This window comes from Asterias rubens, chromosome 16 (assembly GCF_902459465.1).
Source record: "Asterias rubens chromosome 16, eAstRub1.3, whole genome shotgun sequence".
In the NCBI taxonomy this organism is placed as follows: domain Eukaryota; kingdom Metazoa; phylum Echinodermata; class Asteroidea; order Forcipulatida; family Asteriidae; genus Asterias; species Asterias rubens.
This window is the reverse complement of record NC_047077.1, coordinates 12,883,229-12,899,914: the sequence shown is the minus strand read 5'-3', so window position 1 is coordinate 12,899,914 and position 16,686 is coordinate 12,883,229. Positions and strand designations below refer to the sequence as shown.

General features: G+C 38.4%; 1 protein-coding gene across 5 annotated transcripts in view; it reads right to left on the bottom strand.

Annotated features, from left to right (window-relative positions):
* Positions 1 to 16,686, bottom strand: part of LOC117300700 (insulin receptor substrate 1-like) — a 119,561-nt gene that overhangs the window by 91,322 nt on the left and 11,553 nt on the right. For all 5 annotated transcript variants that reach the window (XM_033784441.1, XM_033784444.1, XM_033784443.1 and 2 more), the window contains exon 2: positions 15,934 to 16,296. In XM_033784441.1, coding sequence (XP_033640332.1) covers positions 15,934 to 16,014 — 81 coding nt within the window. In that variant the 5' untranslated portion in view covers positions 16,015 to 16,296. The remainder of the gene's footprint in view (positions 1 to 15,933; positions 16,297 to 16,686) is intronic.

Genomic DNA, 16,686 nt, shown 5'->3' with positions numbered 1-16,686 from the left:
AAAATTAATGGTTCTTTTCACCTAACGATAAACTCCATTTGGCAAGAGCTCCAAAATATGCAAAACCAAAGCTGTATTAAAAATCCATACAAAACAAAAGTACAAAATACAAACAACACTTACACTTACAGTCCTGAGCTACATGTAACAGTAGCTAATTATTTTTGTAAAGTATTGTCAAACACCATTATTCTCACTTTGTGTATCCCAACATATGCATAAAATAACAAACCTGTGAAAATTTGAACTCAACTGGTCATCGACATTGCAAGAGAATAATGAAAGAAAAAAACACCCTTGTTGCACATGTGTGTGCTTTCAAATCCCTAATAAAAGGCTGCAAGCCTGAAGTCTTTTGATACTTGAGAGATAAAACTATACTTCTTTCTAAAAAACTACATTAAATGAAATTAAATAAATATAGAATATAAATATAAATACACATCACTTGTAGTCACCTGGAAATATAATTTTTTGTCTTTCAAACATAAGAGTATATGCTTACGAACAATAAAACAATTTTTTTAGTAATTGTTTGTCACGATTTATATGTTTAAAAAATATATAAAGTTGTTTGGGGGGCTGACTCCGCCTACCCCTTTTGTGACGTCAATCGAGGCAGACTTTGCCTGCAATGCGTATAGTAAACACACGTGCAAAGTACATGTACGTCTAAGTCGTGAGTTGGTACATTTCAAAAGTGTTTTTCTGCATTCAGCAGCAATATACCTGGTCGGCATTGCCGGAAAAAAACAAACTCGCGACTTGGTCCGTACATGTACTTTGCAATTGTGTTTACTCTACGCATTACAGGCAAAGTCTGCCTCGATTGACGTCACGAACAGCGCCCTCTCGGGTCGGGGTCTACTCTTAAATTTGTAAATAACATAAGAACTGATTTTTTAAAACCTTAGTTAACTGTTTATTCACATTCCACTCATCAAAACACATATATTAGTGACAAAAGCTTTATTTTAAAAAAATACCACTTCCAGGTGACTTTAAGATGGAGCCATTACTCACAATGTTTTATACTATCAATAGACCTCCATTGCTTGTTACCAAGTCAGTTTTTATGCTAACAATTAATTTGAGTAACCAATAGTGTACACTGTCTTTTTTTAAGGGTACAAAGTGCTTTAAATCTCTCAATCTAATGGTCTATTTTAAAGTCTGCCAATCCTCATAATCACCGTCTGGTGGGTCATTACAATCATTGTCATTTATCGTTCCGCCTGACGAGATGCTTAGACAGATCCAGGTAAACCGAACTTCCCAAGGGGGCACCCCCTGATTCTTTTATAACCACAGCTCCAAGACGTAGTTCTAAGAATATTGATCACACCAAACTGCCTCCCGAGGCATCTACATCTACCCACATCCCTCAGAGCAACTTGGGCAGATGTTCCTCAAGAAACTGAGTGGCGACAGAGCGCTTCTTCTTTCTTCTGAGATGGTCTACGTTTACAGCATCTTAACAACAACAGAACTCTTTCGAAGGAGGTCGACTTTCATTAAATTTTCATTGACTTTGCCTCCGAGCAAGGAGGCAAACAGTGACGTCTTATTTATAAATGTAAGTTTGTCTTCAGAATGAGAATGAAGGGAAGAGATTTTTTTTTTACAGTTTGCTTTAAAAAGAAGAGTTTTCCAAATAACGTAACGTGGGGTGTAAACCTTTGTAAAATATTTTTAAAATGCATAATAATTGTTTTAAAAAATCCACATTGTATACCCTTCGCAGATCTTTTTTGGCCATGTTATGAATCCCTAATCACTGTGAATTAATTATAATTTACCTGTAGAAAAGAAATGTTAGTTTCATTATTCGTCAAGTTTTTGAAAGAAAAGTGGAGTGTTTTCAGGAGAGTCCATTTACATTGACACATTTTTTTTTTTTTTTTTTTTAAGTAATCAACAGTACTGTCCAAATGCCCACACTTGGAAAATTTAGGCTCAATCGGTCATCGGAGTCGAGAGAAAATAACGGGAAAACCCACCCTTGTTTCCGCACGTTTCGCCATGTCAATGACATGTTTTTAAAACAAATCCGTTATTCTCGATATCGAGAATTGATATTGTTTTAATGTTTTCTCAAAAAGTAAAGCATTTCATGGAATAATATTTCAAGGGAAGTCTTTCTCCATTACCTTCTGTAAACCCCTGTAAGTTATTTGTAAATATCTGTGAACTTTTAACTTTTGTTCTGTTCAAAAAGTGTCCAATGGCTTTGAGAACAGAATTTATGTTTTAGTTGTCACTGTTTCCCATTTTTATAAGAATATTGGTGTATGTAAACGTTGGCTGAGTTTCTGTTGAGTGATGTTGCTTTGATGAATTCGGGTCACAGCCCTGGGGCAGTTTTACAAAATTCAGTAGAGTGAGTGTGAGAACCCTGTTGGGAAAAAAATTGATTTTCAAAACGTACGCCTGGACACGTTCGTGACACGCCTTGACGCATGCACCACGATGCCTGCTCTTTAAATCAAGATAAACTCAACAAGTGCCTGGCTTGAATTTAAAGACACTGGGGTGGATTTCACAAAGATAGTCCTAACTTAGGACTAGTCCTAGGCAATGCTAAAAGAAAGGACTGGTCCTAAGTTAGGACCAGTAACTCATCCTAACATAGGACTGGTCCTATCTCTTAGCATTGCCTAGGACTAGTCCTAAGTTAGGACTACCTTTGTGAAATCCACCCCTGGACACTTTTGGTAATTGCCAAAGACCAGTCTTCTCACTTGGTGTATCTCAACATATATAAAATGCACTAAATAACAAACCTTTGAAAATTTGAGATCAACTGGTAGTCAAAGTTGTGAGATAATAATGGAAGAAAAAAACAATCTTGTCACATGAACCTGTGTGTGTTCAGGTGCTTGATTGAACATGTTGAATTTTTTTTGTAAACTGCACATTACACGTCGTCATTTGCCAATTATTTTTCCCTAACTCACGTCATGCCTAACCTCACTGGAAATATTTAGCTGAGTATGCTCAACTGCATTTTAGTTGCAGTTTTTATTCTAGACACATCACCATTATCGCCTTGTTAAATGAGTCATTCTATCCATAATTTTATTTCTTCTTTTTTTTTGGGGGGGGGGGGTTGTCATCAGAGCGCTCAATAAATCAAATAGATGCCACAACTTTTTCAATTCAAGGCGTCAACTGAAAATGAATTAGATATCAAATTTTGATAGATGCTGTTTGAAGAGCAGCTTGGAAATTTGGATCCTCCGTGCATTGGATTTGCATCTGCAGTGATCAACAACCTATACACAGTAGGGTAAGATAAAATTTCCGGACGGACGAGATGATTGTATTTTTAGAATTCCAATCTTCGCCTTGAGTTTATTTCTAGCGGTCGCAGTCGTGTTTATTAATTCGCACTGGTGATTGGAAAACAAGTAGCATCGTGTTACATTTTCATCGTAATTATGATCACATATTTCTGATGTTCAGGGTTGTGATGGGCTGTTGAGAAAGGGAAAAAAAATGAACTCTGAGTGCAAAGCGCGACAGCATGTATGGTTTTATCTTTAAAAATAAAAAATTTAAAACAAGTTTGTTTTTTTGGGGGGGGGCGGCAAAAGAAAAACAGAATTCCGGTTTAAAACACAAGAATCATATAACCCTGGGTAATTAAACCAAGGATGCCTCAAAAGTAAACGTAATCACTGTAGCGTTCCCAATCTGAGGAAACCTGTTAATAATGGGTGCTTGCACATGTGCTATGTGAACCAAAAACACCAGCGTTAAAAAAAATATTTTTTCTTAATCTTTTACATGCACTACCACTCCTCACAGCCTGTTAAAGGCAGTGGACACTATTGGTAATTTGTCAAAGACTAGCCTTCACAGTTGGTGTATCTCAACATATGCATGAAATAACAAACCTGTGTAAATTGGAGCTCAAATTATTGGTCATCGAACTTGCGAGATAATAATGAAAGAAAAAAACACCCTTGTCACATGAAGTTGTGTGCATTTAGATGGTTGATTTCGATACCTCAAGTTCTAAATCTGAGGTCTCAAAATCAAATTCGTGGAAAATTACATCTTTCTCGAAAATTATGGCATTTCAGAGGGAGCCGTTGCTCAAGATGTTTTATTAAATACTATCAACCTCTCCCCATTACTCGAAATATGCCGATAATTATTTTGAGTAATTACCAATAGTGTCCACTGCCTTTATAAGCAGTTATTATATTCTGTAGTGAACCACACAAAAACCAGGAGTGAATCCCAAGTCTCATGATAAGTGTACTGGAACCTTTAACGTGCACTACACATCATCACATGGGAGCTACAGCTTTACATCCCATCCAGAGGCAGGCCAATTTAATGGTTAAGTGCACCATGTCGTGTCAAGACCCGGACTCAAACCCACACTCCGTGATCCAAAACACAAGAGCTTGAATCTAGTGCACTTGACCACTCGGCCACGGCAAGCCACAGACTTAAATCAATCTCTTAAAAGAATGTTTGAAAACACTTGACTCATGATCAGTGATGAGAGTCATTTGCAGAGTGTAAAAAGTGTAAAAGGAACACGTTGCCTCGGATCGCTCGATTTGGTCTTTTAAAAAGCGTCTGTTAGGCCTACCGTTTGTTATAAAATGCACATGGGTAGAAAGATGTTGTAAAAGTAGTAATACAATGGTCCACACAAACATGCCTCAAAATTGCACAGTTTTCCATTTACCTCGTCGACTAACACGGTCGGCTATTTATGGAATTCAAATTTTTGACTCCCATAAATGGCCGACCGTGTTAGTTTGCAAAGTAACCACGCAAATTCGAGGCAAATTTGTGTGGATCATTGTATTCTACTTTTAAAACATCTTTCTAACCATGCATTTTATATCAAACGGTAACAAACACTTTTTATAGACCAACTCGGCCAATCCAAGGCAACGTGTTCCTTTATATTGGGATCCAGTACAACACTGTAGGCCTACAGTGAAGTGATGGAAATCCAACCTTTGGACCCCTTGAGCTTTTGTTAACAGCCGTCAATTTCACCAAACTCTTCCAAACTTGGGATTCATCTCAGAACTTAGGATGAGAAGTTCCATAAACCATAGCAGTTTAGAACGCGTTGAACCTATCCTAAGTTAGGACGAATTACTCGTCCAAAATTGAGATAGGATTAATCCTAGTGTTTGTGGGAATTGGCTGCAGTATCCTCAGTGCTACTCAGACCATGTCAGAGAAGTAGATCCAAGAGCATGACTCTTTTTAACTTTGAAAGAAATGGTCCCTTGATTTACCAAGAACGATAGTTTGGGGGTTACTAGCCCGATGGTAAAAATACTGACACCAGGTCAAGCAGGTACATGTATTTCAACAGATGACCAAACAAAGGGCTTGAAAAAGAGAACACTGGACCACTCACTAAAGCCCTGTTCGCATTGGACTTAATTTAGGTAAACTAACCGAGCCAATGGGTAACTTACCCATTGTAAGTCCAATGCGAACAGCCCAGGACGTTTTCCTCCCAGGTAACTTACCCGACCCGAATGGGTAGTTTAACCGAGCCAAAGGTGCCCAGGAAGATTGACTAGGTTAGTTTAACCGAGCCAGAAAGTCCAATGCGGACGCGACGACTCGGTTAAATCTCCCATCCGTCCGAGACCCGAAGATGCTGACATGTTTTGTCATGGAAGAATAAGATTTTCGTGATTATCAAACTATTCAATGTTGCGCAAGGGGCCAGCTCGGTTCGTTTACCCACGGTCTCGGTAAGTTTAGCCGAGTCAAATAAATCCAAGTGCGGACGGTGGGAAAGTTAACTCGTCGGAATGTTACCCATCGTCATGGTTAAGTTACCCAAAAGATTAGTCCAGTGCGAACACGGCTTATGTATTTGGCACATGGCCAGCACTAAAAGTAGCTTGTTTACAAAATGTATTCCAGAGATACTAACCCAGTCAGACATGTCAAACTTTTTCCAAACAGGTTCATGATTGTGATTGGTTTACACATAAAATAGGTGGAACTTAAGGATGCTATGTCAGCTTTTTGGCCAATTTGACCCCAAAATTTTGATTTAAAACTCTAATTTTGATGGGGGTCGAGAAATTTACAAGCTTTCATAAAAAAAGTCCGCCAATTATTAGTAGCAGTGAAATAAAGTGCGACAATATATCACGTGACCAATTCTTATGTGTTTTATAAGAAACGTTTTAAATTTTTGTCATGGTTCCTGACCATTAAAAGTAAAAGTTAAACTTTTTTTCGTTAGAGCGGGTGATACTCTTTGAAATACCATTCACTCAAAAAATCTATTTTTTAATGTTTGGGGCCAAAAATCTGACATAGCATCTTTAATTAACTAGAATCTCTCTTTTAACGATTTTGTATTTTTAATGCCCATTAGTGCTTTTATAGTTTTAACTGCTTGTATAGTTCTATATTTTTATACTGTATGCCATGTTTTAATAACGTCCATCTGTAATGTCCCTTTTTGTCTCTTGGTAAATTGTGGCATCAGGAGATTAACTCGATAGTAATTTAGTTTACTTTTTTTAAATCCTTCAGGGGTGCTGCTTTTTTTGTTATTGTATTGTATGTTCTTGTTTTTGTTTTCTTCTGTTCTTATTGTCTGTGCTTGAATTTTTGCCTGTGAAATTAATAAATGAAATGAAATGAAAAATTTAATGATCCATCTATGGACATTGGTTTACTCATGGCCCGCATAATACTTTTTATAGATTTTCTTTTTTGTGTGTTGTCTCGTTTTCTCAGATTCTCAGATGGTTAATTGGACGCTTCCAACGTAAATTCTCAGTCATTGCGCAACCCACACAGTCAATACCACCGCCATCCAGCATGTCCAGAGGATAAACGCAAACAGTCCTCATCGTCCTCGCTTCTCCAGCTGGACAACCATGAGGGCAGCAGATGGTGATGTCATCATACATCCACCATGATGGAGGGACATTGACAACTACACCAGGTGTGTCTGGCAACATTACCACTACTACAAGGTCACTAATTAAAAAATAAAAATCAATGTTGTTGGAACCAACGAATAAGGGTCTAACTCTGGCCTTGGGACCAACGAATAAGGGTCTAACTCTGGCCTTGAAAATGGCACTCACAGCAATTGCCAATGTGGGGGGGGGGCAGTGCCTGTGCTTTTGCTGTGATGCCCTTTGCAAAGTTCTGATACAAATATCTATTTTCCTCACAGAGGGAAACCGCTGCGCCCCTTAAAAAAATGAAGTTCAAGGACTGCCATCTTATCATATGTTCATAAATGTCTTTCAAAATCCTTTACTGGTTAGCGGTTACATGTAGTACTTCAGGACTTGAATTCTGGTAAAATTCCACAAGACCACAGGCTGTGTAGCTGAGAATTATTTTTTACTTTTACAAATAAAAAAGAATAATCCTCGCAGAGCAAGCAAAAAGTGACTGAGAGAGAGTCACTTTCAAAGTGGCCGAGCCAAGCCAGGCATGACAAATCATCAAGCCAAGCCAGGCAACAGGCTTGATACTTTACGGAGGCACACTGAAAGCGATCGTTTCCATGCCCCAAAGTCATTGCCTTTTTGGTGGCCTTGAAATGCAAACTTACAATTTTCTCATAGCGTGCCCTTTACCAAAGAGAAAATGCCCACAACCAGTGGGTGCCCTTGCCCTTGGAAAAAAAAACGACAAAGCATACAGGCCTGCAGGCAACATTAAACAAAAACAAGGAAAATGAACTTCTAATAAGCTTTCCAGGTTCAAGAGAAGTGTGAGCATCCTCTTGCCCTTTAAATTGTCTATATTTTTCCCTTTATAGCATGTCTAGCCTCACCTTGAGCGGCCTTGTGTTGAGCAATTTCTCTTGAAAGAAAAAGGGACAAAATGTGCATGCCTCATCTCTTCTTCCTTGCTCCTTTAAAGGCAGTGGACACTATTGGTAATTGTCAAAGACTAGCCTTCACAGTTGGTGTATCTCAACATACTGCATTAAATAACAAACCTGTGAAAGTTTGAGCTCAATTGGTCATCAAAGTTGCGAGATAATAATGAAAGAAAACACCCTTGTCACACGAAGTTGTGTGCATAATGGTTGATTTCGAGACCTCAAGTTCTAAATCTGAGGTCTCCAAATCAATTTCGTGGAAAATTACTTCTTCCTCGAAAACTATGGCACTTCAGAGGGAGCCGTTTTTCACAACGTTTTTTTCTATCAACCTCTCCCCATTACTTGTCACCAAGTAAGGTTTTATGCTAAAAATTATTTTGAGTAATTACCAATAGTGTCCACTGCCTTTAGCTGTGCTCATAAAACATGACATAAAAGTTGGACTCTAACGAAGGACCGTTTATACTCAAGGTTGAATCCCGTCATTAATCATTCAGCAATTTATTTATCATCGCCATCATCCATTGATTGCATCCGGAGCGCTGCTAGAGAACGAACCACATTTTTATTTGTTACGTGGGACTCAAAAGAACAGGGCCGATTATATGACATTACAATTTAAATTACCAATCACAATTGTAATGAGAAGGACAGAAAAAGTGTGCAATAAAAATACAATGACTCCACCAATGAGAAAAGATTTTCTGCCCTTTCAAAAAAGAGACTATGTAGATGGAGGTCTTGCGCATATCAAAAACAAGAAAACAGCTTGAACGAAGACTGTATTTTTCAAATATTTTTTTGAGTACTATTTTATATTGATAAGTTTGTTGCATAAAATATATGGATACATGTAGTGCATAAATAATATCAATGTTATACAACACAGATAGATTATCTGTTCTTTGAATAAAAGTTTAAACTTGGGATGAGTAATAGGCATATATACATGTAGGCCTGGCTTATTTTTTTAAAACCCTCGATTGCAATCTTGCCTGAATTAGTGTTAGCAAAGGGCCTTTCATTTAAAAAGGTCAATGGGAATTGTTTGAAGGGGCAACCAGGCCAAGACCACGGGCAACAGAGACCATGGCATAATTTATGTGTCCTGCGTGTATTCCAGATAACGTAATCTCAGGGGTCGAAATGAAGTGTATTTTCTTGGTAGTCAGTGGAGCTAGTCATTCAGAATTGTTAGTAGCCCTGTTAGTTAGTCGCACTGGGGTCGATTACACAAAGAGTTAGGACTAGTCATACGTCCTAACGTATGACTAGTCCTAAGAGATATTACAAACATAAGGCTAGTCCTAAGTTAGGACCCGTAACTCGTCCTAACTCGAGATAAGACTTCCAACCACAGATGAGATTTTTGGTAGCCAGACTGAAAAACACATTATGTCTTGAGTCACAACACAAATTGGTCACCAAAAGTATTTCATTCATTACACCATCAGCAAAGTTCATTGTTGATTGTGATGTTGATTTTAAATGCATTCATTTTTCCACTAGCCCGCCGGGCTATCAAACTGGACAAATGATGAGTAGCCCGGCTGTAAATTATCTGGTAGTCCTAGGCTAGCGGGCTAGTGGCTGCAATTTCAACCCCTGAACCTATGAGTCCCACTGCCCACCTGCAGCATCACGTAGCTTCGCTCTTGAGCATTTGCACTGTAAAAGTACTCTATATTGACATCAAACACCGTGTCCCATTGGGGAAGGGGCGTGGTCATTTCAGGTTTGAGACAAGTGTATGTAATGTAGCTCAAGGATTGCCAAACTCCTGTAAGGTGTTTGCCATGAGCTTCTACGTTAATTGAAAACAAATGTGAACAACAATTATGTGGGTAAAATCAATTTGTCAAACTGACACAAAGTGTACTGTATACTTCATGTACTTTGTCAAAATGACACGGTGTACTTTTACAAGGTTATACTACCGCTGAGCACTTAGGGGAATTTAACCAACATTGTTTAATATTTAATTTACAAACGTGCAAAATATCAATGAACATGCTGAATAAATATTTATTTGACGGACAGTAGAAAGTCACGTATACCCATTTTTATAATGTGAATGATTCATATTAAATGTCACTGTATAAAACAAAAATTTAATATCTTGCAACTCGACCCTCACTCTCTCTTGGAACCGACAAGTCTCCCACCATTCCCCCCCCCCCCAAAAAAAAACAATGAGCTTGGGAAAACCCTAGTAAAATCTCCAGTCATGGCAGTCAGTATTAAGTCTTCTCCCGTACCAGTATACAAATTCTCTAGTCCCTACACAGTAACGCATCCCTACCCAACAAGTACATACCTCGCTCCAACAACCAACCCTACCCTTCAAGTACCCCTAACCAACAAGCATCGCTACCCAAAACAAAAAATCATCATGTACCCCGTGTAATAAGCACCCCTTCCCTGCACATACTTGTTTGTTATACTTCAGTAACAAACTGTGACGTTTGATTGGTCAAGAACCAATCACGTGACGGACCCAAAAACGCATGTACCACGGCTGAACAGCGAGGCGGGTAAACATGATTGATGTTAATCCGTACATTCTGACATTACCTTAAACGCTCAATGCTGATCGATTTCCAGCACTGTGTACGAAACCGCTGCGGGTTCGAGGGAACAGTGACGAATTGTTCCGTCTTAAACAACTGTTCATCTGCTTATTAAACTACTGTACTACATGCAAATCCGTCGTAAACATGTTTGAAGATGACAACAGAACTTCAAAGGCATAACAAAACAATTGTTGCACCCTGTAATCGGGGTCCATGGGTTTTGTACAACCTCAGGGGAAAATGGCACCCTTGGCTTCACCTCGGGTGCCATTTTCCCTCGGCATGGGGCTACTTGTAAAGAAGAAAAACTACCTACATGTATGAGTCAAAATTTTAACAGATTTGTACACGTTGTGACACACCAATTGCTTTGACAAATTACCAAACTTGTCCAGCACCTTTTAACTTTTCCACTCTGTTAATGTCCCCTTGTTCACACCCAGTCAGACAGCCAAAAACACCCAAGACAGAGACGACTGGAACCTGATGCACAACTGCGGATCTCACGATTGATTTTTAACTGGTAGTTGGTTCTTTAGAGGTCGGTGTCCAATGTCAGTGCCCCAGGGGCTGAATCATTTAAAGTCAAGTAAACATCGAATTGCTTGGAAACGCAATAGGGCATGCATGTCATAGGTGGGATGGCAGGCCTTGAGTTACCTATGCAGGCCGCCCCTGGTCTTTGCCTTGGTGCCCCTTCAAAAGTTTCCCATTGACTTTAAGATTTTCCAATGGAAGTGCCAATTATTGCAAAATGGAAAATGGCCTTTGCCCTTTTTAATGAAGAAATTCCAGGCCTGGGCTGGCAAAACAAGAAATCTGAAAAGGCGTTGAGCTGATGTCCTCCAGGTCTAGAGACGAGAGAACTTTCCCAAACTTTAGGAGCAATAAAAGGCACTGGACACATTCAGTAATTGTCACAGACAGGTATTCACAATTAATACATCCCAACAAATGCATCAAATATCAAACCTGGAAAAATGTTGACCTTCAAGTGGTCATCGAAGCTGCAATACCAAAATTTACGAAAAAACACCCTTCTCGCACAATTCAAATGTGTGCTTCCAGATGCATAATAAAAGGTTACAAACCTGAAGTCTTTTAACATTTCTAATACTTGAGTGAGAAATTTCTCAAATACTATTAAGAGGAGTTGTTTCTAGGCTCAAGTACTATCATTATCTCTCCAGCATGTCCAGCCTCATTACAAAGTAAGTTTTATGGTAACATTTTTATTTGAGTAAGTCAAAGTATAGTGTCCAGTGCCTTCAATGGATTGACATCTTCACTACCCAACTACTTTTTTTTTTTTACACAAAATGGCCAAACAGTTCACTTTTTCTAGTTTCTAACTCCAAAAATTCATCAGTCTCTTTTGTAATCTCATTAACCTAAAAACATACAACTGTCTAATGACGTCTTTGAAGGCCCTGACATACTTCATCTTGATCATGTTCGTTTAATTTGCCGAGTTTCCTGCATCGCAAGGTTTCTTGATGGATTCTGCGCTCATTTGCAATTTTAATTTTTGTTTCTTTTCATTAATAACTCCAGAGGAAATTTGTTATGGAAGTTCTCGCTGGATGAAAATTGGATTCACTTTCAACATGTTCAAGTACACAGGAAGAGCACAACATTGACCAGAACATGGACCTTCATTCAAGTTTTTTTTTTGTTTTTTTTTTTTTTTTAATTAATGCTGCATTCTTCAAAGTCACAGAATGATCAAAGAAATTGATTTTAATCATGATTCTCCGGTGTAACAGGTGAACAAAATATATTTAAATTGATCAAATCCAATGTGATCTTGTCAAACATAATGCCAATTTTCATTAGTGGTCTCATGTGCATGGGGGTAGTACATGTACCTATAGAGCCCAATTTCGTAGAGCTGGTTTTAACTTAAAGCACTTGACAATTTTACTGGGCGCTAAAAAGTGTGCTTACGAAACAAGTCTACCAGACAAGCCAGACAAACTATGTTTTGTGTACAGTTTGTAAAAACGTAACATCCTGCTCATTTTTGCTTAGCCAAGCCATCTAACTCGTCCACTCTGCTGATTGTCGTTGTGCACTGTCATTCGTGACAACCAGTCGTAATACATGTACTTCGCCATGCCCCCTCGACATTGCATTGGTGCCCTTGAAATGTTCCCTACTAAATTTGCTATTTCCTCTGTAGGGTGCCCTTCACCAAATGCCTTGGTGCCCTTGCCCTTTCATGACGAAGCATTCAGGCCTTGACAATAATAATACTGCCAGCTTTCTCATTTCAACGTTGTCTTTGAAAAAAAATTAAAAAGATTCAAGCGCCAGTGAAATTTTGTTGTGAAAAATGGACTCCATGCTAAGCATTCAAGGCTAGTGCTTTTGATGCCACTGGTTCGTTGCTTAAAGGGAGGGTACACGTTTAGTTATTGTCAAAGACCAGTCTTCTCACTTGGTGTATCCCATCATAACCATAAAATAACAAGCCTGTGAAAATTTGGACTCAATTGGTCATCGAACTTGCGAGAAAATGATGAAAGAAAAAACACCCTTGTTGGACGAATTTGTGTGCTTTTAGATAAGAATAAAAGACTTCTAGCTAGAAGTCTTTTATTATTTTAGTGAGAAATTACCTCTTTCTCAAAAACTACGTTACTTCAGAGGGAGTCGTTTCCCACAATGTTTTATACTATCAACAGCTCTCCAATGCTCGTTACCAAGTCAGTTTTTAAGTTAATATTTGTTTTGAGTAATTACAAAACGTGTACGTACCTTCCCTTTAAAGGCAGTGGACACTATTGGTAATTACTCAAAGTATTTATTAGCATAAATCCTTTCTTGTAAATGAGAAATGGGAAGAGGTTGATAGTATAAAACATTGTGAGAAACGGCTCCCTCTAAAGTAATGTAGTTTTCGTGAAAGAAGTAATTTTCCACAAATTTGATTTCGAGACCTCAAGTTAAGAATTTGAGGCTTCGAAATCAAGCAACTGAAAGCACACAGCTTTGTGTGACAAGGGTGTTTTTTTCATTAATATCCCATAACTTCGACGACCGATTAAGCTCAAATTTTCACAGGTTTATAATTTTATGCATATGTTGAGATACACCAACTGTGAAAACTAGTTTTTGACAATTACAAATAGTGTCCAGGGTCTTTAATTTGGAAAAACCTTTTCTACTACAGTTTGTGAGCCAGGGCACATTTTGAATTTCACAGAAAGTATTTTCATAGCCCACGTTTGAACTTCCATCCCGCTGTTTACTTCCCATTGGTATTTTATTAATGTAGTATACAACGTTTCCTTTTCCTTCAGTTATGTATCTTGTTTTCTTCCCCATTGTAGTCTTAGAACTTGGGTTCCATTTCTTTAGTGTCTTCCTTGCAGTGTTATGAAACAGGCATATTGTGTTGCAACTCCAAGGTTGCATGGACTTCGTTCTGCATCGATTATCAAACTCCTAACCCCCCCCCCCCCCCCCCCACTGACTGGCAACCTGTGAATTTAACAAAGATGTCCACAGCATGATGCTAGACACTCTAACATTACATAAAGGGTACCCAATAGCAGACCTTCACCTACCTTCTATGAGGGGGCAAGGTAATTGCACGATAATAAAGGGCAATAATGTAGTTTGGAAAGTCACTCAAAAAAGGGTGTAGGCCTACACGTAGGCCAACATGAAAGCATGTTTAACTTTGGGGCGAAAAAAAAACACTACATAATGAACACAATTTTTCTGTGCAAAATTTACGGTTTTGTAATGTAGGCCCTACATGTTGTAATATAAGTCTTTGAAGACTCTGCTAGGTTCAAAATGTGAGGCCAGCCTCAAATTAACCCATTGGCATGACAGGCACAAACAGCAATTTTTGTCACCAACAATGGGCCCTTTACTTTTGCTATAATGGTGCCCTTTGCAAAGTGCCATAGTTTTTTAGAAAGAAGTAATTTTCCACGAACTTGATTTAGAGACCCCAGATTTAGAATTTGAGGTCTCAAAATCAACCATCTAAACGCACACAACTTCGTGTGACAAGGGTGTTTTTTCTTTCATTATTATCTCGCAACTTCGATGACCGATTGAGCTCAAATTTTCACAGGTTTGTTATTTTATGCATATGTTGAGATACACCAACTGTGAAGGGTAGTCTTTGACAATTACATGTATGTACCAATAGTGTCCACTGCCTTTAACAGGCTGTTAACAGTGACTGTGCCATTATGTAGACCACATGTACGACAGTGTACCATGGGTCATTTTATTTGATATTAACAGCTACTACAGTGATAAGAATTTACCAGCGACAGGAATGTTTTTAAAACTTATTTATAATGTTATATGTTAAATTTGCATCGGGGATAAAGAATATTATTTTTGTTTATTTTGTATCCATACACCGACGTGTTAGCACTGTTTATAACACACCTCTTGCTTGTTCTGTATTCTGGTTGGCTGAAACACGGTCACGTGTGATGAACTAATATAGTCCCTCGTGGGAATAGACGTATACTAGTTACCAAATTATGCCAGTCAATATGAGTATAATAATCAGCACTATTCCGAGTCCTACGAAAAAAATAGTGTCTTATTTATGTGTTTGTTTATTGTGTAATTTTGATATTCATGCACTTCTGAATTTTTTATTGATTAATAATACCCGGCATAATAAATGTATCACAAGATCCTCCAGGATCATCAGAAGTGCATCATAATTTAACAAACTGTCTTACATGCATGTCTTCTTCTTCTTCTTCCTTTACAGTGCTGCTTCACAAAATTTGAAGATTACCGCACTGTGTCTCCATTCAAAACTCATTCGTTTGAAGCTACTTATTTGTAATCGGCTTACTTGCAATCTATCTTTCACTCATTGTGTATAGTTCATTGTTCTCTTTATGCGCTTAGAGGCTTTTGTATTAGGCGCTTTACAAATGTCTTTATTATTATTCAGGCCTGTATCATGGCACTTCATGGCATTCTCCTTGGTATTGGGTACCCCTATGAAGAAATGGTAAATTTCTACTTTCGTGAGCATTTCAAACTTGCTTTTTTTACACAAGTTACTGGCCAGAATTCCATGCCATCATTGCTTGTATTTACCTACTGCTTACTTAGCATAACAATTGAGTAGAGTCTTGGCCGGTAATCTAATTTTAACTAAGCCAAGACTTTTTAAGCCAAAGCAAATTTTGTGCTTTTAACAGCTCTATACAATTGAGCCCATGGCGCATGGAGGCAATCGCCAACATTATACCTCAGTAACAAATTGTGAAGTTTGATTTGGTGAGAACAAATGGATGATACAAAAAGGCATTTACCATGGCTTAGTGTGCACATTATGCGTAGCCCACATTCCTTAGCCATGGTACATTTGTTTTTGCTAACCAGTGTAGATTTCCTCGCATCGTTCCCACCGATGGTCGATTTCCAGCGCTTTGTACAATTAAACTTTTGCCTCCGTGAAGTAATTAATGCCAGATTATTATTATTACTACTTACCTTTAATTTCTTTAAGTAGCCACTTTTAACGATATCCGAGCCGTCTCCCGGTCCAGGTATGTTCTCCTTCTGAGACGTCATAATTATTGCGACAGTTCCACATCTACTGCCAGGCAGTGCGACTGGCCTCAACTAACTCTCCCTCTCTACACTCAATCCCTTGTACTAACGGGTTATGAACTCTTACTGACACCGCCCCCGCTTGCTTTCCTCCCGTCAATGTTGTATCGTTGTGATGCCTTTAGGCTAATATTTATAAATGCTGTCACATCATCATCTGGGTTTGGGAGCAGGTCGCTTGTAGCTGTAACACATCTGCATCATACTTGTCGGCTTCCTTTTTCTTTCACCTCTGATGAATTCCTATAGTCAAACAAACAAAAATGGGGGTGTGAGTTGTGGCGTGAATGAAAAACTTGAAAACTACAAAGCAGTATCCTCTTGGTTCCTGGTCCGGAGACGATTCAAGTGTGTGCCGCAGTGCCTTAGACTAGAGCAACCTGTACATTGTGTTTTAATACTAGCCTGTATTTTTGATTTAGACAATGTCTGCCGATCTGATGTTAAAGGAAGATTGCAGAATTGGTAAGAAACAAAATTGTGAAGATCACAGATTTACATACAACTTACTGGTCTTATGATAATCCCTTGAAATATTTCTGTCTGAAATGTCATAATTGATGAGAAATAAATAAACTATTAATCAATGTCATGCAAAATGTTTAAACAAATAAATTCACTATTTGTTTTGTT